The sequence below is a fragment of the Abramis brama genome, assembly GCF_963993115.1.
Source record: "Abramis brama genome assembly, chromosome: 14".
Taxonomy (NCBI): domain Eukaryota; kingdom Metazoa; phylum Chordata; class Actinopteri; order Cypriniformes; family Leuciscidae; genus Abramis; species Abramis brama.
In genome coordinates, this window is record NC_139976.1 from 2991357 (window position 1) to 3013352 (window position 21996).

Consider the following 21996-nt stretch of genomic DNA (forward strand, 5'->3'; position numbering starts at 1 on the left):
AGTCCCTTATTGCAGTCAAGTCTTTGTCAGAAAAGTCTTATTTGCATAGCTTTTTAGCAAATGTTTGCCAATGTTGCTCTGCCTCTACATGCTGCTGTCAGCTACAGTAGACTTGCCCCATTTTGAGCTTGAAAGTACAGCTGGTTAGAATATAATTGTTCAAAATTATGTAATTAACTGTCATAATAGGTTTTAGGATATAATACTCTTGTATATACAGTATAGGCAATATATTTAATAATACTTTTGCAAACTCCATGACAGTTGCTTTCCAAAGCATCAGCAGTGATCCCTGCTACAACTATGAGTCTCTGGATCGTCCCTGGAGAGCCAACAATGAAAGTGGAGATTACGTTTGTGATGAACTTTTCTCCTGGAATGGCTGGTACCGGCTTCTCTACTATGGAATGGACATCCGGATGTCAGAGACCTGTGTTAGTTCATACAGCTGTAACACAGACATCAATCTGTGGCTCAATGATCCTCACCCTCAGATAGAGGATGGAGTGGTGACCAGGGAGGTCTGTGGTGATGGTTATTGGGGAAGCTGCTGTGATTATAAGTCAAGACCCATCAGAGTGAAAGCGTGTCCTGGCAATTACTATGTCTATGAACTTGTGAATCCACAATTCTGGTGGTGTTCAGGATACTGCACAGGTACTGTGGTTTTCTCATTTATTTAAGTATTTCAAAACTTTTAAAATGATTTCTGAATGACATGAATTTCATTCTTTTTAGATGTCAACTCTATTTCACTGCCAGTTTCCACTATAAGTCCAGATATATTCACTGGATCCAGCATCACCTTGAGTAAGTTGTAAATAATATGAATGAATATGTAAGTGTTATTACATTTTTTTTTTTTTTTTTCAATTAAAGCTTTGCATTTCAATTTAAATGGAAATGTTTATGCATATACATTTTCACTCTTATACAGTCATTGTGTTTAAAAAGGTTTATGAATCTCATGATTATTACAGTGTTTCACTGGTTCAGATTTGCACTTGTGAAGTTCCTCATTGAAATATAACTAGTTTGTTTTGGTCTCATCATCTCTCACTAACAGATTATGACCCGTGTAATAACTACAACATACTCGACAACTACTGGAGAAGCACACTCAATTACTGGTCTAGTTATGGATACATATCTGATCATGATGACACTCGTGTAGAATGGGATGGCTGGTATCAACTCTTCATTAATGGCTTGAGTGCTCAGATGCCTGAGTGGTGTTTTTATTACATGTCATGTGGAGGTTATAGTTCTCTGTGGCTTGGTGACTCTCATCCTCGGCTAGAAGATGGAGTTGTTACTCGTGAAGTTTACGGTACTCGTTATGATCAGTGCAGTCGCTACAGATCCGACCCGATCCAAGTCAAAGCTTGTCCTGGAAATTATTATGTCTACAAATTTACCAGACCAACTCTTTCAATCCCAGCTCCTGTATATTGTGCAGGTACATTCATTCATCTTTATATCTGACATGCTTGTCATGAATTGTATTGATATATATTTATATTATTCATTTGAATATATTTAATCTTCAATATATAATGCTCTCTTTCTATTTTTTCCTTAAAAGTACATTTATCCACGCCAATTGTCGACCCCTGCTACAACTATACCAGTCTGGATGAGCCTTGGAGAGCCACAGACAACTCTTACTATAATAACTATAACTACTATAGTATGTGTGATTATAATGTGGAGTGGAATGGCTGGTACAGGATGTTCTACAATGGTGAAAATACTCAGATGCCAGAATCATGTGTAAATCAGTACATGTGTGGCACTTATTACCCACTGTCGCTCAACGGCCCTCACCCACAGCTGGAAGATGGAGTGGTCACCCGTCAGGTCTGTCTCTCCTCAGAGAGTGGCTGCTGTACTTACAAATCCCACCCTATAAGAGTCAAAGCCTGTCCAGGAAATTACTATGTTTATGAGTTTATCAAGCCAATGTTTTGTGGAGCTTACTGTGTTGGTGAGCACTTACTCGTATGATCTTCAGCCATTTACTTTTCTGAATTCTGTTTGAATTGAATTGAAATGAAATGATTGTTGTTAATTTAAAATGTTCCTAATACCAGATGCCTCACAACAGTCCATCTCATCAACAACAGAGACGATCCCATCCACAGAATCCATAACTCCACCAATCACAACCACTGGTAAAGTCTTGCTTCCTTCATAAACTCTCTTGAGCATATTTTTGGACATGTATTTTTATTAAACATGATCTCTTGAAATATTCCTGTTAATCAATCACATTAAGTAAATTCATAGCAAAATTAATTTCTGCAGAAAATATTTACAATAATCATATTAGTAAAAAGCAATACAGCTCACAAATGATTATGCAATTCAAACTCTATATAATTTAATGTAAACAGAATGCATTTTTAGATAAAGTGAAGTACTGAAACTTTGTTAATAGTGAAAACCACCAAAATCCCCTGTTTGCATACCCCACCATTAGAAAGAAGGAAATTACTGCATGTACAGACAGATACATACAGTATATATCATTTACTATGTTTTTTGGTTATTTTAGACATAAAACTGTATGCAGTTTTATGTCTAAAATAACCAAAAAACATAGTAAATGATATTGATGCAAAGAACAACAATATACTAAAAAACTATATCAATGTATAAAAGGCTATCAAATATATATATATATATATATATATATATATATATATATATATATATATATATATATATATACATACATACATAGTGCGTTCATAATTATTATGCAAGTTGACATGCTGATAATTTTTTTCTCCAAGCACATTTTACCATTTCCAAACCAATTCCAAACCATTTTCCAGAATGGCAACCTACCTGGAGTCTCCAGAAGTACAAAGGTGTCAGGAGCTCAGAGATTTTGTTATGGAAAAGAACTAGGGCTGAACAATACATCGAATTTTCATCGTCATCGCGATATGAACTCGCGCGATGAACACATCGCAACAGACAGCCTGACACGATGAATAACACCTGGTTCAGATCATAGGTGTCATTTACACTGGGGACGCTGCTGGCGACATGTCCCCACCACTTTTTGAAATGGCTGATTTTGTCCCCACCACTTTTTGAAAGCATTTGGTTAAAATGTTCTGAAAAATCAAGCGAACCAAGAAATGTTAAAGGTTTATTTATCAATTATCACTTAAAATACTACTAAAATCCATATTACTATCACACGAGCCAATGGCAATTAAATGCACGGATGCATGCATAGTCAGATTAATGAATGAAATACAACTGTTCACGAACAGAAGATTGTATTTGACTTATGCTGCATACACATACGCAATGACAATTATGCCTACTGTAAATATAGAGTTACAACTATTATTAGAGTTGTTTGCATAAAATGCACCATGAACATTCACATGTTTGACCTGTGATAGGCTACAATGTATCTCCATAAATACTATTTTCTCAATTCTGCGCATATATTTTTACTTACATCAATTGCTCAATCAATATTATCATCACATATTTTACATTTACATTTTTTACTGTAGGTACCTGTAAACAATTTAATATTAGGTTAGTTTGTGTATATTTTACACGTAGTACAATACTGTATACTGCTAATAAACACCAGACAAATAATGATTTATGAAACCGATCTATACTCATCACACTTGCACAAAATAAATGCAGTAATAGAAAGCATAGAAACGCACAGGTGAAATGCACTGAAAATTATATGCATTTAAAAATTTGGTCGGGTTGAAGTGATCCCTCCGGATCTTCTGTATCCACTCAGCCCGTACCGTCCGCAGCGTCAACGGGGAATGCATGAAAGCTGACTTCTCTGTTGTAACGTGACGTAACGGTACATAACGGCACACAACAATGAAGTGCTGAGGCTGTCACCCTCTGAAAGTCAAGTCGCCTCTCTTGAATCCTAAAAACACTCATTGTGAAAAAATATCTCTGTGGTAATGGAACTTGGTCGCTGTTGTCTCTCGCTCTCGCTGTCAGACTCAGATCACCGGAAGTTTTCACCGGAAGTACTGGCCCACACACTCAAGTTGGAACGTCAACGGTCACCGTTCACGGAGCGAATTGACCCTTCGCACACACACACACACACACACACACACATATTAGTTAAAGTATGCGACACATTTTTTCCAGTTTAACGCGTTAAAATGTTTAACACAATTAACACAGCATCCATTTTTTTCTGTTATTCTTTGGCAAACGTTACATTATATGATCACACTCTTCTTTATGCAAATGCTTTTAAACCATTCAAGCGCGAAAGCGCGACAAGACAAAAGAGGACGCGCAATGTCCTGTGAGCACAGAAAGACACGAGCCAGTATCGAGTTCTCTTTCGCGCTTGAACGAGCAATAACACACACAATTGTGCCAAAAGGTCAGTTTTGTCGAGTATCCTCATAAGAGCAGTCTTAAATGAGTTAAAAAAAAAAAGTCGAAATGAACGTAAAGAGTTGAGAGAATGAGACGCGTGTGAGATCCGACGCGTCTCGGTCAGTAGCGGCAGATCTTGTGATAGCAGCCACTAATTCTATCTGTCATTAAAGGGTTAGTTCACCCAATAATGAAAATTCTGTCAGTAAATACTCTCCCTCATGTTGTTCCAACCCCGTAAAACTTTTGTTCATCTTCAGAACACACATTAAGATATTTTTGATTACATCTGAGAGCTGGCTCACTCCTCCATAAGCTTCTCTGTAATTGAAACTTGCCGGCCCAGAAAGTCAGAGGTGGACAGTAACAAAGTACATTTACTTGAGTACTGTACTTAAGTATACTTTTTGAGTATCTGTACTTTACTTGAGTATTATTTTCTCTGGAAACTTTTTGCTTTAACTTCACTACATTTGAAAGACAAATATCGTACTTTTTACTCCACTACATTTGTGTCAAGGTCCTTGAGTAGAAAGTAGTAACATTAGTCAGGGGTTGCATATTTGGTTGGAAATGAAAGTCAGGTTGACGTCAGCATCCGATGTTGGATTTTGGTTGGAACGTCTGTCCAACATTGGAGATTAACGTCAATCTGATGTTGGATTCTGACATCAACCTGATTTTCATTTTCAACGTTGGAGTTGGTCTTCTAAATTCAAATTTTGTCATTGTTTTGGAGCACACTAGCTTATAGATAACAGTAAAGCTAACACATTCATACTAAAAGCCAAAAAAACTCTTTGAGGGAACAGCCATTTGGGTGTCCAAAACCATTGTGGACGTTATTGAGTGACTTATTCAATCTCACATTCAATCCTACTACTGGAACTGTGTTCTAGAAATAAATGTGATATTGATATGAGGGTAGGCAGGCGTAGATTAAGAGGCATAAGGTACTGTAAGTATTATACACAACAATGCAACAATAATAAAACAATGCATTGACATTTACTTTTTACTTTTGATACTTAAGTACTTTTAAAAAAAAGTACTTCTGTACTTTTACTTAAGTAAAAATCAGTCTTTACAACTTTTACTTGTAACGGAGTAATATTTGACCAGTAGTATCTGTACTTTCACTCAAGTAAGGAAGTTGTGTACTTTGTCCACCTCTGCAGAAAGTTAGTAAAGACAATGTTTAAAATAGTCCAAGTGACTACAGTGGCTCAACCTTAAGTTTATCAAGTGACGAGAATACTTCACTTATACAATACAAAAAACAAACAAAAATAACAACTTTATTCAACAATTCATTTTCCTCTGAGTGAGTTCACATTGTGGAACAGTGCAGCGCTTCTGGGTTGTACAACGGAGGCTCACTATTGGCCAGCATCACACGCATCACACACATGACCAGCGTCGAGCCTACATTCTGAGACATACAACCCAGAAGCGCTGCACTGTTACACTATGTGAACTCACTCAGGCCCACACAGAAGAAAATGAAGAGTTGAATAGTTGAACAACATGAGGGAGAGTGATTACTGACAGAATTTTAATTTTTGGGTGAACTAACCCTTTAAAGTTAATCAAATAACAAAGATCATTGCTCACTGCTCTTGACTAAATAACTTTTGTCGCTTTAATAAAGATTAGTCTATATTTAATTTATAATTTATGCATTGCAGACTGTTTGATAACTTTATTCAATTTCTGCAAATGTCCTATCTGTTAGACAGGTAGGAAGGGCAGAGGTAAATAAGACATTTATTATTGGTTTATGTGAGGATTGTTTTAAGTTCACTTAAATTAAAAGTTGTTATTTTTTTAAGCCTAATAAATGTAAAACAAAATTGGTAGCTTTCAATTACACTGTAATGTTGAATGGCTATAATGTTTAGAATTGTAGTAAAAAATAATTTCCATCCAGATAGTAGCTGTATTAGTATCATTGATACTGGCCTTTAAACAAGTATTTAAAATATACTGTCTTTATGTTGTCTACATTAATTTGGAGATTAACTGTGGAATTATTACATTATAAAATATGTAAAAAATTTATAAAAACATAAGTGTTTTTTAATCGTGATTAATAACAGAAAAAAATGTGTGATTAATCTAGTTATTTTTTTTAATTGATTAACAGCACTTATGGCTGAAATATATATGTATATATAATAAATTATATAGCACTATATAAGTGCTGTCAATCGATAAAAAAAACAAAAAAACATTTTAAAGTTGAAAGAACAAACAAAATTCTCATTTTCAATCAAGAGTGAGAATAATGTTTTATACGTGGAAATAAGTGGAAAAGTGTTTTGAAAACACTGACTTCTTGAAGTCCATTTGCTTGTAATACTTGTTCTCAATTGCTAAGGGACTCAGATTTGGCTGTTTTTATCTTTTTGTCAGCTAGATAAAAGAAGTTGTTCTGAAAGCTCACGACAAATTGTCTTCAGCTCCAGCTTAAAAATGCATATGAAACAGTGAGCTTAAGTAAAGAGAGTAAACTGTTTCATAACATAACCACTACAAAAAAATACACATAAAAAAAAACATTAATGTATTAATTCTGCAAAATATATATTTGTAATATTTCCATAACAACAGCTCCCCCTGTTGACCCCTGCTACAACTACAATATCCTGGATGATTCATGGAGAGCCACCAACAATCAACATTCCTCTCAAATAATGTGTGACGTTTGGGTCAGCTGGAACGGCTGGTACCGTCTCTTCATTCAGGGTCAGAGCGTTCAGATGCCAGACACATGTGTTGAGGAGTTAAGTTGTGGCACTGCTGCTCCACTGTGGCTGAACGGAGGACATCCAACAGTTGAGGATGGAGTGGTCACTCGAGATGTCTGCGGTCACTGGAGCAATAACTGCTGCTATTTCCAATCCAATCCCATTAAAGTCAAAGCCTGTCCAGGAGAGTATTATGTCTATGAGTTTGTGAGCCCAACTGCCTGCCATTTGGCATACTGTGCAGGTAAATATATTCACATGTGCCCTTCGTTTATGTAAGAGATCATTGTTTTTTGTTTAATATTAATACTTTATTTCAGATTCAAGCAACATAAACACTACCACTACTACTGTCACGCCAGAGACAACCACATCCGAAACTACAACAACAGAAACTACAACCATGGACACTACGACTGGTAATATGATGTATTGTGTTACAATATGGAAATCAGAATAATATTATGCGTTTGTGATGCATGTAAATAATTTAAAATAATTTATAAAGCTTTATAGGCTATTATATTATGTTATCATATTAAAGTGATTTAGCCATAGGCAAGAGGCCAAAGGTAATCACAGCCATGCAGATATAGGTCATAATGCTGTATCATATGTATTTCATTATGCAGGGATCGCAAATATTATGATGGGGACATTAAAGTAAATTAAATTTTAAAATGATGACTATGGCAGTACTAATAAATGTTCAATACTGTTTTGTGTTTCTCTCAGACAATAGCATCAATATTACGAGACGATTTTATCCATTTGGAACTGGAGACTCAGTAAATGGACGCATTGATGATGGGAGTTCATCAGTTATATACCTCCAGCAGCCATTTATATTTTTTGGGCAAACATACAACCAAATTTATGTAAGTCAATCTGATATGAAAGGATTTTGGAATATGAGTATCTAATACATATGTCTATAAACTCTCTTTGAGAAAAGGTAAATGGGAAAATGACCATCACTGCTGTTTAAAATACTGTTGCAAAGAATTTTGCATATTTTATAAGTATCCTCCACATGATAATAAGACCTCTTCTATTTCAGGTTAACAACAATGGACACTTGACTTTTGATGGGGCATGGTCCAGCTTCTCTCCATACCAGTTCCCAGCTTATGGAGGGAAAGACTTTATTGCTCCATTCTGGACAGATATTGACAACCGTAGGAATGGTGTTATCTCATATCAACAGTACACCTCTGGCAGTGTCCTTACACAGGCGACCCAAGACATAAACCAATACTTCCCTGACTTGAGTTTCTCTGCTTCATGGGTCTTTGTTGCGACATGGGATAGAGTTGCATACTTCTACAATTCAGGAGCAGTAAGTAGAACAATTTGTTACCATGGAGACCATCATGTGCCCATTTAAAAATAAATATCGGAATACCACGTTTTCTTGTTTCAGTAATGTTTTTTAAAATTATTATTATTTGTCTTTTTTAAGGAAACATCTTTCCAAGTGGTTTTGATTTCAAATGGCCATCTCTCATTTGTTGTAATGAACTACGGTGCAATCGCTCCAACGCAACGATATGTACAGGTAGGCACAAGATGACATTGATATGATGTATTGAACTTTTTATGACTAAATAATCAGACATCTGAATGTCTTCCTTACCATTAGGCTGGTTATGACACCATCGACTCAAGTCACCATTTCTCAATTACTGGATCACTCCAAAATGACATCACAAGCCTACCATACAGCAGCAATGTCAATGTGCCAGGCAGATGGGCCTTCAGAACAGATCATGGAACACGTGGTTGTCAATTTAATGGTAAAACTGCTTTTCTGATTGCATGAAATATTTGCTAATTTCTGGAAGACTATGAATGACTTAGACTTAGACTTAGACTATGAATGATATGTAATTATATCATGCTAGTGATAGGTGAAGCTTTCCAGTAATTACACACTTTGGTGTTTATATTCATAAACTCTTTGTTATAGGTTTTCCAGTGCAGCTGGGAGACTCCTTCTGGAGTGATTCCACCTGTCAGCAGAGATGCTCCTGCACCAGAAGAGGCATCCAGTGCAGCTTTGAGCCCTGTACTTATTCCCAAGCTTGTCGTCCAGCTGCTTTCCAATACTCTTGTCAGAACATTCAGAGACAAACATGCACCATCTCGGGTGATCCTCACTACTACACCTTTGACAATCAGATATTTCACTTTCAAGGAACCTGCACATATGTTCTGTCTGAGGTTAGTAATGCAGCTATGGATTTCCATTTATTGTTGAACAGATAAAAAAAAAAAAAAAAAAAGGGAATCTTTTACTTTACTGAATTTTGTCATTGTTTAGGCTTGTGGAAATGGTTTGCCGTACTATCGCATTGAGGGGAAAAATGAGCATCGCGGTAGTACACATGTGTCATGGACTCGAATGGTCAGAGTATTTGTCTATAATGAAGAAATTGAATTGGTCAAAGATCACTATTATGAGGCAAAGGTAATTATCACTGAATTGCTGTAATGTTGATTTGAGTTCCGCTATTCATCCATCTTCCTAATTTTTTTTTTGTCAACATTGTCAAGGTTAATGGGACCTTTCTAGCAACACCATTCACCCTCCACAATGGATCCATCCAAGTCTATCAGTCAGGGTTTTCCTTGGCCATCAGCACAGATTTTGGTCTCCTAGTGACCTATGATGCATATAGCTATGTCACCATCTCTGTACCTTATGACTATCAGAATGCCACATGTGGTCTTTGTGGGAACTATAACCTACATCCTGAAGATGACTTCCGTTCAGTCTCTGGGGAGATCTTGAGCTCAGATGTTGATTTTGCCAACTCTTGGAAGGTAGAGGGGGACACAGATCCTGAATGCCATGATGTCAGGTGCACAGGTCTCGCTTGTGCGGTTTGTACCAGCAGTGAAATGAGCCTTTACAGTGACACAAATCACTGTGGAATCCTGGGAGATGTTTCGGGGCCTTTTGCATCTTGCCATTCTGTGTTTTCACCACAGACCTACATAGAGAACTGTGTCTATGATCTTTGCTTAGGAGGAGGTTACCAGCCTATTCTCTGCCAGGCTCTCAATGTGTATTCTGCTCAATGCCAACAGCAGGGTGTACAACTTGGACAGTGGAGACAACCAGGCTTTTGTGGTAAGTGCATTGTTATGTTTTTATTGAAAGTAAGTTTGGCAATCAGATTAATGTAACTGAAATATTTGTGCAAGGTGAAAGATCCAGAGTTTGATGCATATTTGAATTTCTGCCCTACATTTACAGAAATCTTATGCCCTGAGCACAGTCATTTTGAGTCTCATGGAACAAGCTGCCCTGCAACTTGCACTAACCCAGCTGCCCCAATAAACTGTCCCTTGGCCAATCAGGAGAGCTGTATTTGTGATGATGGGTACATCCTCAGTGCTGGACAATGTGTGCCTGAAGTGAACTGTGGCTGCACATTTGAGGGCTTCTATTACTCTGAGGGACAGTCAGTAGTGCTGGACGAGAACTGTGGGAGACAATGTGTTTGCAGTAGCAGGTCAATGGTCTGCTATCAGCACCAGTGTGGTCCAGCAGAGGTGTGTGGACTCCATAATGGTGTGAGGGGCTGCCGACCCATCAGTTATGTTACCTGTTCGGTTGAAGGCCTGGGTTCATACCACACATTTGATGGACAAACTTTCAGATACCCAGGAGCTTGTGGACTGACCCTTGCCAGAGTGATGGGGCCATCCCAACTGCCATACTTTGTTTTGACAGTGGAGAAAGTACCCAGAGGCCTTCAAGACTTTTCCAGGTTCCTAAATTTTGAGGCAGGAGGAACTCATGTTTCCATTGAATTGGGAGAAGGTAGCAATGTACAGGTTAGCTAAAGAATCTTAGTTTGTTATTCATTTGGAGCAGTTTTACTATATTATTTAAAACTAATATGCTAGATCAATTAACTTTATACTGTCCTCAGGTGGATGGACAGATGGTTGGCCTTCCCATCAGTGTTGGTTCCAGTCAGATCCACATCTATCACAGTAGTGTGAGGGGTTTCGTGTTGGAGACAAACTTTGGAGTGACCGTTAGAGCTGACTGGCCACATATTGTCCGAATCACGGCTCCAACCACTTACAATGGTACACTTGGAGGTCTGTGTGGGAACTTGAATGGAAACACTGATGATGAATTCTACAGCCCGGATGGTGTCCTGCTGGATGACTCCCAGCTATTTGCCGATAGTTGGCGTGATGGATCCCTGTCAGCCCACTGTGAGGACCCAGCTGACATTTGGGAACCAGGACTTTATCAGAACAGAAGCGAGTTCAGTGAGCTCTGCAACATCATGGCAATGAACGATGGACCATTTGCTGAGTGCAGCAGAACACTAGACCCTCGGCAGCGGATTGAAGATTGCATTCAGATGCTGGAGCGGACGGAGGGTGCCAGGGAGGCTCTATGTGAAGCCCTGCGAGGGTACACACTACACTGCCAACAGAATGGCATTGCAGTTGGAGAGTGGAGGACCATCACCCACTGTGGTTAGTATCTTGTGATGTGATAAGATTTTCAGAATTAAAAGTATATATCTTCTTCAAAATTCTGATCATTCATTGCTTTTTCCATAACATTTTGCCTTTATTATCCCAGATCCCAACTGTCCAGCAAATACCCATTTTGAACTGTGTGGCACATCCTGTCCTGCGTCGTGCCCTAGCCTCTCGTTTCCCTTCCAGTGCGCTCTGACATGCCAGGGGGGATGCCAGTGCAATGATGGACTAGTGCTGGATGGAGATCGCTGTGTTCCCCCCACTGGTTGCGGCTGCCACTATGATGGCCGTTATCGGCAGCCTGGAGAAGAGTTCTGGCATGGTGACGAGTGCCAGTTCCAGTGTGTCTGTGATGGAATCACTGGAAATGTCCGTTGCACACCATCATCTTGCAGTGACCAAGAAATCTGCAGTGTGGTGGAGGGGGAGTATGCCTGCCATCCTCATCCACATGGTACCTGTTATGCTGCTGGAGATCCACATTATATGTCCTTTGATAGAACCTACTTTGACTTTCAAGGCACATGCCGATATGTGCTGGCCACAGTATGTAATGATACTCGTGGACTACCACACTTCCAAGTGGAAGCAAGAAATGAAGCATGGAATGGATGGCCTGTGTCAATAACTGTTGAAGTTTTTGTTAATGTCTCTGGGCATCTTGTTCACATGTCAAAAGATATGAATGGTTATTCTGCTGTTAAGGTAAGCAAGTCCCACTTACAGTATTTTGCCATTGAGTATACGTGAAAAACTTTATTGTTGTAATTATTGATAAGAATGTTTGTATTAACTAGCTCAACTTTTTCTTCAAATAGGTTGATGAAGAGATCAGAAACCTCCCTGTTTATCTTGACTCTGGACGAGTGTCTGTCTACTCCACAGGACAGTTTGTCTATGTTTCCACTGACTTTGGTTTCAGTGTCATTTATGGTGGTTCCTGGGAGGTAAACATTGTTGTGCCAGCAGACTACAGTGGAATTATGTGTGGCATCTGTGGTAACTTTAATGGCCACCCGGAGGATGACTTCCTCACTCCTTCAGGTGCTCTGGCACCTTCAGCAGACCAGTTTGGGGCAGAATGGATGGTTGAAGATGACATGTCATGCAATCATGGCTGTGGGGACCATTGTCCTTTGTGCCAAGATGAGAGCACAACTCAAGCCTTGTGTGGGATCATCAGAGACAATCAGGGCCCCTTTAGCTTCTGTCATGGTTCTGTAGATCCACAAGCCTACTTTGATAACTGTGTGTTTGATGTGTGCATCTCTGGGAACCATAACGATGTTTTGTGTCGCTCTGTCCAATCCTATGTGAGTGCTTGTCAGTCTGTCAATGCCATGGTCTACCCCTGGAGAGAACTTGCATCGTGTGGTAAGTGACTGGAGATGTGGATGAGATATTTAAAAAGACCAGTGCAATTAAACTAAATGTTTATTTATGTCCCTTATTCATTGTGTTTTCATTTAATCTCACATATTTAATATTGTACATATTATTAATAAAATTTATGTTTCACGTACATACTTTTTTGTTACATTGCCAGTCATGGACTGCTCATCAAACATCCCAAACAGTCATTATGAGGTGTGTGGAACAGACTGTGGCCACACGTGCGCCAGCAGCATCGATGCTAGTTGTGAACACACATGCTCAGAAGGTTGTTTCTGTGATGAGGGATTTGTGAGGAGTGGAGGACTCTGTGTACCAGTGGAACAATGTGGCTGCTTGTATGATGGATTCTACTATCATGTGAGGATTAAAACATCATGTTTTTATGTTAAAACTTATTATACAGGGCAGTGGACGAGGGGAAGCTCAGCCATAGCATATTATGCAACATACATCATCTCAAACACTTATCAGAAAACTGTGGTATTGCCATTATACAAAGATGGCACCATCATAATACTTGCATTTACATTACTCATAAAAACTACATGGTGATACCATGATTTTTTTTATGTAAAAATACTCACTGATGTTATGTTATAGAAATGTAAAGTTTGTGGTCATTGTTGATTTTGTAGATTGGTGAACAGTTCTGGGATTCAACATGCTCTCAACGCTGTCAGTGTTTTGCTCCAAATGATCTACGCTGCACTGCATCTTTCTGCCCAGCGGCCATGGAGTGTGCGGTCAGAAATGGACGTCGTGACTGCTTCAGTCCAATGTCCACATGCACAGTCTGGGGCGACCCCCACTACATCACCTTTGATGGGGCTGTGGCCCACTTTCAGGTATAAACTGGTAAATCGCTGTTTTTTTGCAGACAATTACCTTAACTGTTGTTTTGTGTTCCAGTAGACAAATTAACCAACAAAAAAAAAGAAGTTTATTCTAAGGATGGTTATTGGATTGAGAATATCTGATCAGGGTTGGATTTGAAATGTATTTCATAAATCGAAGAATATTCATATATTTATGAATGCATGCAATGTCTTGACTTGTTCAATAAAAACTATGGCCTGGTTTCACAGACAAGGCTTAGATTAAGCAATTAGGCTTTAGTTTAATTAGGACATTTAAGTAGTTTGCATTAACATGCCTTAGAAAAAACATTAGTGTGTGTGTCTTGAGACAAAACAATGGCACTGACATATTTTATGATATGTCAGTGCAAGTTGCTTTCAGTTAAAACAGCTCAAACATGCATTTAGTCTGGGACTATGCTTAAGCCTTATCTGTGAAACCGGAGGTAAATGTATTGTGTTAATCTTACCAGGGAACGTGTTCGTATGAGATTGCCCAGACCTGTGGTAATGTTACGGACAGTGATCTGCAATTCCGTGTGGTGGCCACCAACAGGCACCGGGGGAACATGGTGGTGTCATTTGTGTCTGCAGTGGATGTTTGGTTGTCTCAGCATGAACAACAGATGCACATCAGTATTGGGCAGAACAGGAGAGTTAAAGTAAGTTACACTTCAATTAATGCCAGTATGAATACATCTTTCACTTTTTTCTCTTTTCTTATGTTGAGATTTTCTAATTCTCCTCCAGGTTGATGGAAATGCTATTGACACACCAGCTTATCAAATCAATGATCTTGTAGAGGTACATGAGGATCAGGGATTTGTAATTCTAAATGCATTCAATGAATTTATTGTCCATTTTGATGGACATAGCAGCCTTCTAGTCAGAGTGAGTGAAAGATTCTCTGGATCTCTATGTGGAATGTGTGGGAATTTCAATGGTAACCCTGCGGATGACAAAGTGCTGCCCAGTGGAGAACTCGCTTCTGATGACATTTCCTTTGGCCACAGCTGGAAATCAGACACCAGCATTCCAGGGTAAGAATTTTTACCTGGTTGGCTGTGATCCAAAAATGTGTCTCAGGTTTGTTTTGATGGAGTGGTGGACAGGGAAAAAGGTTAATGTGATTTGTGGAGTTCTTGCAGCTCAAACAATAGGGCATGGCACTATCAATACAAGGCCATCATTTGATTCCCAGAGAATAGATGAACTGGTAAAATGTATGTCTTGAAAGCAATGTAAATCCTTTGCTATTAAAGCCTTTATCGAATGCATGGAGTGAAATGGAATTATTTGCTGCTGACAGAATGAAACACTGCATAAATTTAACATATATGCATTTACAAATTGCCATTGGATTGGTTTATTATTGACCGGATCATGTCCTGGCTGAGCCAAGAGGCCTTTATGTACTGTGTATGGTTTGCATGTTCTCCTTGTGTCTGGATGGGTTTTCTTCAGGTGCTTCAGGTTAGGTGAATTGGATGCACTAAATTGCTAATAGAGTAAGTCTGAGTGTCCCAACCACTAAGGTTGCACAAGCTACTGCACTCTCAGTGCTGCTTAGGGTTACATCAGTTAAGGACTTTTAAAGGATTATGTATCCGATGTAAAAGCTGTGCCGAATAACTCTGTGGATGACTCCGCTCTGCCAACACCAAGTAGGAGAAACCAAAAAAAGAGAGGGAAAGAATGGCTTCCAAATACATGCTAATTTCATGCTAATGTTCAATTTTACTACTTTACTTTTGTTTACTTTTAGTATTGTTTTGAGTGCTCTGTGTCCAAATTAAAATCTCTCTGATGAAATATTATAAGTATATAATTGACCTGAAGTTTCCTTGTATTCTTCAGTTGTGGTGCCAGAGACCAGACTGGTAATGTTGATGAGTGTCCATCCAGGCAGAGGTATTCTGATCTCTGTAGTATCATCACCAACACCACTGGCCCCTTCCAGAACTGCCATCTTCATGTTGACCCGGCACCTTACTTCTACTCTTGTGTGTATGATCTGTGTCTCTACACACGTGCAAATGGCATGCTATGTTCAGCTGTTGAGGCCTATGAGACAGCTTGTGCCATCTTGGAGACACAGATCCCAGAATGGCGCCTAGGTCTCCGGTGCGGTAAGTCAAAATCACATTTCAGCACAGATTATTTTGTGATTTTGGTCACCAGTGTTAATAAAATTGCAGGTAACTAAACTAACCTGAAAGCTAACTTCTAGAGAAAGTAGCAGGGTGGGGGAGTAGGGTCCATAGGATTTAAGTTTGCTTTTTGTCCTCTGTGTTATTGTTACTGTTTTTAGAGTGAGAAACTGGTTCCAAATGATTCAGAGGATGAATTAGCTGATTTTTCTAAATTAATGGAAAAATAAAATGACAATTTAAAAACTGGATTAATTCAAAAATTGGTCATTGCTAGCTCTTAACAAACTATAATTTTAATAGATATGATTTAAAAAAATTGCAGCACTACCATTAGGCTACTTTTTAGCAATGCTACTGCCCAACACTGCCACATTGAGCCAGCAGCTCCGATATTGGTCTTGACCACCAATCATGGGTAAAATGTAATCGTTGCTACACATTACACGTTTTATATTTCTTTAAAACATCCTCCTTCCCCCCCCCTCCCCCCGCCATTTAATTCTTATGGTCAGATGGATGGAAAGTGTACTATCTGTGGATCTGAAAGGAAATTATTAAAAATGAAATGACCCATTGAATTCACTAGAAAGAATAATTTATTACCTTTAGGAATACAGAGCAATAATCATTCAGGGGACCAGAATATTAAGCTCTGACTCTGTTTACATGACTCAGTGTCTTTGTGTTGTATTTCATCTATCTGTGCTTTTCCTCTTAGATGTGAGAGATCGCTGTTCTGAACTCAGCTGCTCTGAGGATGAATGGTGTGGGAAGAAAAATGGTGCCTATGGCTGTTTATGTAACGAAGACCACCCCAGACCACAACCTGACTCTTTTGGTTGGTATCATAAAAAAAAAAAAAAATATATATATATATATATATATATATATATATATATATATATATATATATATATATATATATATATATATAATTTATGTTTTCAGACATTAGTTGCCTTTCTCTTTTTTAACAATTCTGACAATCTTTTTATCCCCTCTCAGATTTCTCAGAAACCTGTGAAAGCAGCTCTGGCTCCATGTCTGTGTCTCGCTGTCAGCTCTTTGAGGCTGGTTTTCCAGCTGATGTCTTACACCTCAATGATCCCAGCTGCAAAGGAACGGTCCGGAATGGCAGAGTGGAATTCCATTTTGATAATGATGAACACATCTGTGGCACAAATCTTGTGGTAGGTTTAACTATGTATAATCTATTCAATTCACAATCTAAATATGTGTAGTGTCTGATAGAACCAACAGAGTTTGATCTGACCACTTGGGGAATCTCTTTGAGACTCTGAGAAGTCTTTAGAAAGGTCTGTAAGGAGACTGAATCTGTAACAACAAAATAACGGACCCAAACAGAACTCCCTATAGACTTCTCAAAGTCTCAAAGAGATAGGGTCAGGGGAAAGTGTACTGTGGGCTTTAGGGACAGGAACAAGTAATGTCCCAGTAAGGTAGCATCCATTTATTATTATCGCAGACTGTTTTATAATAGTATTACTACAAAAAGCTAAGTATAAATAGCATCTAACAACTTTTTTTTTACTCAGTACAATGAAAATACTGCTGTAGTGCAAAAAGCTGCTGCCTTTTTTAATACCTTGACTAATAAGGCTAAATTTAGGCTAAATAACAAAATGTTATATTTGTTGTCCACAGGCTAACGGCACCCACTTCATCTATAATAACTTTATTCTGGGGACACCGAGGTCAGAAGGTCTAATCATCAGCAGAGAGAAAATCCTGAGGCTTTCTTTCAGCTGTGTTTATCCTCAATCACAAACACTTTCCATGAATGTGGAAATCAACCCACTGGAGAGGTGCGAGTCGAATACAAATTCTGGTTTCAGAAACGCTACTGTTATTAAAAGAGTAGTTCAAAACAGAATATTAAATGTGTGTGTGTATATAATGTAAATATATGCTAATATTGTCTAAACCAAGAACATATATGGTTTAGTCCTAAAGCAGAATTTTACCCATAAAACAAAGTAGTTTTAACACAGATATATCCATTATTTCATCAGCATTGTGCACAAGACTCTTCCCGCTGGTGAAGGCAGATATCAGGTCCGGATGATTCCATATCAGGATGATGAGTTTACCCGGCCCTTCACTGGTCGTGTGGATGCAGAGCTCGACCAGGAGATGCATGTGGAAGTTCGTGTTGAGGGGGTCGACAGCCGCCAGTTTGCCCTGGTGATGGACACATGTTGGGCTACACCTGTGAATGATCCTGATTACAGCCTCCGCTGGGATCTCATCCTTTCAGAGTAAAGCAGGGCTTCTTTCTATTCTTTAAGTCTATAGCCTTAACTCAATGTAACATTCGAATAAATCATACTCATATAACTTTTAGCATTGCCTTACATGCTTTGTCTTTCAGTATTTCAGAACTAAAGCATGAGATCATTTAAAACAGTTAATACAAAAGTGAAAGAATTTGTCATTATTGATATTCTCAGGTGTCCCAATCCAAATGATGACACAGTGGATCTGCTGCAGAACGGCGTCTCGACATCCAGCCGTTTCTCCTTCAGGATGTTTATCTTCACTGCAAACTCCACTAGGCTTTACCTGCACTGTGCTGTTCACCTTTGCCTTCTGTCAAGCAATCGCTGCTCAACAGTGAGTTTACAAAACCTGTCATAATTCATAAATTTGTGATACATTTTCAAGAGTAGCTTTACTACTGTAGTTGTGAAATAATTTTTCAATGTGTTGAATATCAATTTAATAGCCAATGTCCTTGTCTGTCTGATTTTCTGTCTGTGTGTGTAATATATATATATATATATATATATATATATATATATATATATATATATATATATATATATATATATATATGGAGTATCTATAGTAAAATTTGATGGGTAAATGCAAAGGTTTATGAATCTGCAGTTAATAAACCCTTATTGATCAAACACTAATATAAATAAGGTTGGTATGTTTTAAGGTTAAGGGCCAGATTTACTAAACTGGTAAAAAAAAAGAAAAAGGTCAAATTAGTGTGAGACACACTAAAGAAAACAGATGCAGTCAGTTCGATTACATAATAACCAACACAATCTATTAAGAGGAGTGAAAATTTCAAACAAGCAGAGCCACTGATAATCAGGTGCGTGTAATCTAACAACACGGGTGCATAATGGGTTAAGACATGCAAGAGCAGTAAATAATGGAGTAAATACCTGTAAATTGACTAACACAAACATTGGTAAATCACAATACATGATTCATTAAAGTACTCTCCTCCCATACATTTTGTATCTGAAAGATAAACCCCTATAAATGCATATGCAAAAAAGTCAGCAGCAAAAATATCAGTGTCCACATCCTTTCATCACTAATTCTTCACTGCAAGTCTTTAGTAAATCCTGACAGTATTTTTTTTTTTATGTTGTAAAATAATACTTCTGACACAGAGCTTCAGTACACAGCCATGCTCATACTTTTTACTAAATACATTTGTGTTTTGGATTGCCTTATTTGGATTTTGACCCTTGCCTGGACTATGTGAGTACGGATCTTCCCTAATAAATACTGCATTATTGGATCAACTGAAAAAATTGGAGAGGACATAGGTACAACTACGGAGGCCAGAGCGTCACTTAAAGAAACGTCAAAATGACAATAAATTACAAATGTCAAACGAGGTTTTGTACTGGCTCTATCTGTTAGTAAATCTGGTCCTTAGTGTTCAAGGCTGCCCTCTTCTGGAGACTTTTTGCTCTCTTTTATCTTGTTGTTCAGTGATATTTAACAGAGATTCACAGCTGGATTTTGCTCTTTTCTCTATTAGAACTGTTCTTCTGGACACCAGCGGAGAGAGGGCAGGTCTCTGGACTTCCATGACAGTGCTTCCATATCCATGGGTCCTCTGGTGTTGTCTGCAGAGAACACAGGTGAACATTTAATTTACTTTAATCAATTGTAAATAAAGGTTTCTGTTTGTTTCTATTGTGAATACATTACATTTCACTGCATTTCATTATATCCCCTGTTCACAGATAAGTGGGTCCCAGAACAAGTGAAGGTATCTGAGGCTTCTTGTCTGTGTGGTTCTCTGATGCTGATACTTGTTCCTCTGTTGAGTGTCCTGACACACTTTTAGTTTAGTACCACAACATTTTACATGCATATTGTTCAATGACATTTTAATCGGACACACTGGTTTGAGGTTTCTACATTTTTTTTTCTTTTTCATAACTGTTATTTGATGTAACATAATTGGTTCATTGTTTAATAATTTGCATAAATTGTTACTACATAAATATATAGATCAAAACTGCCAAATGTTACTGAATGAAATGTCAACCTAGCTATAGGACTGTGAAGCTTTGGGGGTATTGATGGGCTCAATCTACTCCATCTACGTTTTGATTCTGATCCAGATTTTGTCTTTGACAAAAACGTGGTTTTCTCAGCTTTTTGTTTAAAATGCAGTTTTTTCCTTCTTCTTCTTTTTAAAGCAGAGGGTATGTTCTTTCCTTTGATATATTGCATGTTGAGACATTGATGCAACAAAATATTCTTCATTTGAGTTTATTTGACATAAAAAGTAAGACATAAAATATTCTTTGTCAAGGATAACACAATAAAGTTGCATTTATTCATTTCCATTGTGGTCCTTGATTTTAGAGAGTAATTCTCATTTATTTTCTTTTAAAAAGTTGTTTAATATTTTATTCAGGCAATTATTATAAGGCATGTATGAAAGGGGTCTTAATGATCCAAATGGTAAATGAGAAAAAAGAAAAGAAAAAAATGGTTGGCCTTTTCCTTTTGTAATATGTTTTCTTTCAGTAAAAGTACGAGAATGTTTAATGATCATAGTGTTAATCTTGTTACTGCTATCTTTACTTCTTTTCTATTGTGATGTTATAAATAATATGCATGAGAAGAGTCTTGCTTTTACTTTTTTAATTATAAAGGCTTTGAAGAATTTTACAGTTGAATTGTTCTTTCCAGAAAGCAAGATGGAGTGAAGTTCAAGTCAGTGGTCAGATTACCAAAAAAAAATATTTTATTGTACTTGTTTTTTAGTTATAAAAGGTGAAGAGAAAATGAAGTTAAAGAGCCAGTAGGACAGAGAGCAAGTTCACATTCAGGCAGTCCTCTGACACTGTCCTCGATTGAGAGCGTAATAACTGTTTAATAATTAACTGATTAATAATAATAATAATACCATGTTGTGAACGTGTTTTTGTTACTAAATATGTTTGGATTTGACAACAAAATATTACAGATCAAATACTTCGATTTCTACATTTGATCATAAACAATAAGCACTTTGTCAGTAGTCAATGACCATATTGTGTGATTCAGATTGCAAAGTCCTATCAAACATGTTAAGATAAATATATGAGCTATCATATATGTATGATAAAGTAGAAAGTAAGATAAAGTATGAACTGCTTTTATAATAACCTATAAAAGGTATTGATTGTGTTCCAGTTGGTCTCTAAGGGTTAACATGCTGAACATGTGAAAGACTCCTTGGCCTGTATGTCATGTTGTAGTCAGGCCCACATTAAGAACATTAAGAAAAGCCATATCTTTAACCAAATCTACAGTATATAAAATATGAAAATATTCCAGGTTACAACATATTAAAAGCATAAATGCATTAACACCAAATATGAGGTCAAAGCAAACAGGTTTCCAGAACAGCAACAACTTTTGCGCATATATGACTTGCAGCAAAATTTATTTTGCAGCCAGGGTAGTCTAGCAACTCTTTGTTGACTTTGGAGCTGGAAAAAACTAAATTAGGTCAGGCCAATCACATCGTGTATAGAGTAGAAGGGGGCGGGCTTAACATAATGAAGACAGAGTTTTGACGGTTCCGTGTGAAAGAAGAGCTGCTGCTGATGAACAGCGGTCTTTCCAATCGGCTTTGGCCGTGAC

General features: G+C 37.8%; 1 protein-coding gene across 1 annotated transcript in view; it reads left to right on the forward strand.

Annotated features, from left to right (window-relative positions):
* LOC311095876 (alpha-tectorin-like) overlaps positions 1-21035 on the forward strand; it is a 43684-nt gene extending 22649 nt beyond the window's left edge. The window contains exons 4-33 of the mRNA XM_084134720.1: positions 265-657; positions 739-810; positions 1067-1459; positions 1586-1987; positions 2094-2174; positions 7018-7398; positions 7475-7573; positions 7890-8032; positions 8215-8493; positions 8617-8712; positions 8797-8950; positions 9124-9377; positions 9478-9624; positions 9711-10290; positions 10417-11000; positions 11099-11663; positions 11773-12377; positions 12491-13046; positions 13219-13424; positions 13703-13912; positions 14398-14586; positions 14675-14964; positions 15782-16053; positions 16796-16915; positions 17083-17267; positions 17743-17903; positions 18111-18356; positions 18549-18711; positions 19889-19991; positions 20097-21035. Of these exons, the coding sequence (XP_083990846.1) occupies positions 265-657; positions 739-810; positions 1067-1459; positions 1586-1987; positions 2094-2174; positions 7018-7398; positions 7475-7573; positions 7890-8032; positions 8215-8493; positions 8617-8712; positions 8797-8950; positions 9124-9377; positions 9478-9624; positions 9711-10290; positions 10417-11000; positions 11099-11663; positions 11773-12377; positions 12491-13046; positions 13219-13424; positions 13703-13912; positions 14398-14586; positions 14675-14964; positions 15782-16053; positions 16796-16915; positions 17083-17267; positions 17743-17903; positions 18111-18356; positions 18549-18711; positions 19889-19991; positions 20097-20200 (8033 nt within the window). The 3' untranslated portion in view covers positions 20201-21035. The remainder of the gene's footprint in view (positions 1-264; positions 658-738; positions 811-1066; positions 1460-1585; positions 1988-2093; positions 2175-7017; positions 7399-7474; positions 7574-7889; positions 8033-8214; positions 8494-8616; positions 8713-8796; positions 8951-9123; positions 9378-9477; positions 9625-9710; positions 10291-10416; positions 11001-11098; positions 11664-11772; positions 12378-12490; positions 13047-13218; positions 13425-13702; positions 13913-14397; positions 14587-14674; positions 14965-15781; positions 16054-16795; positions 16916-17082; positions 17268-17742; positions 17904-18110; positions 18357-18548; positions 18712-19888; positions 19992-20096) is intronic.
* Positions 21036-21996: the final 961 nt, after the last annotated feature.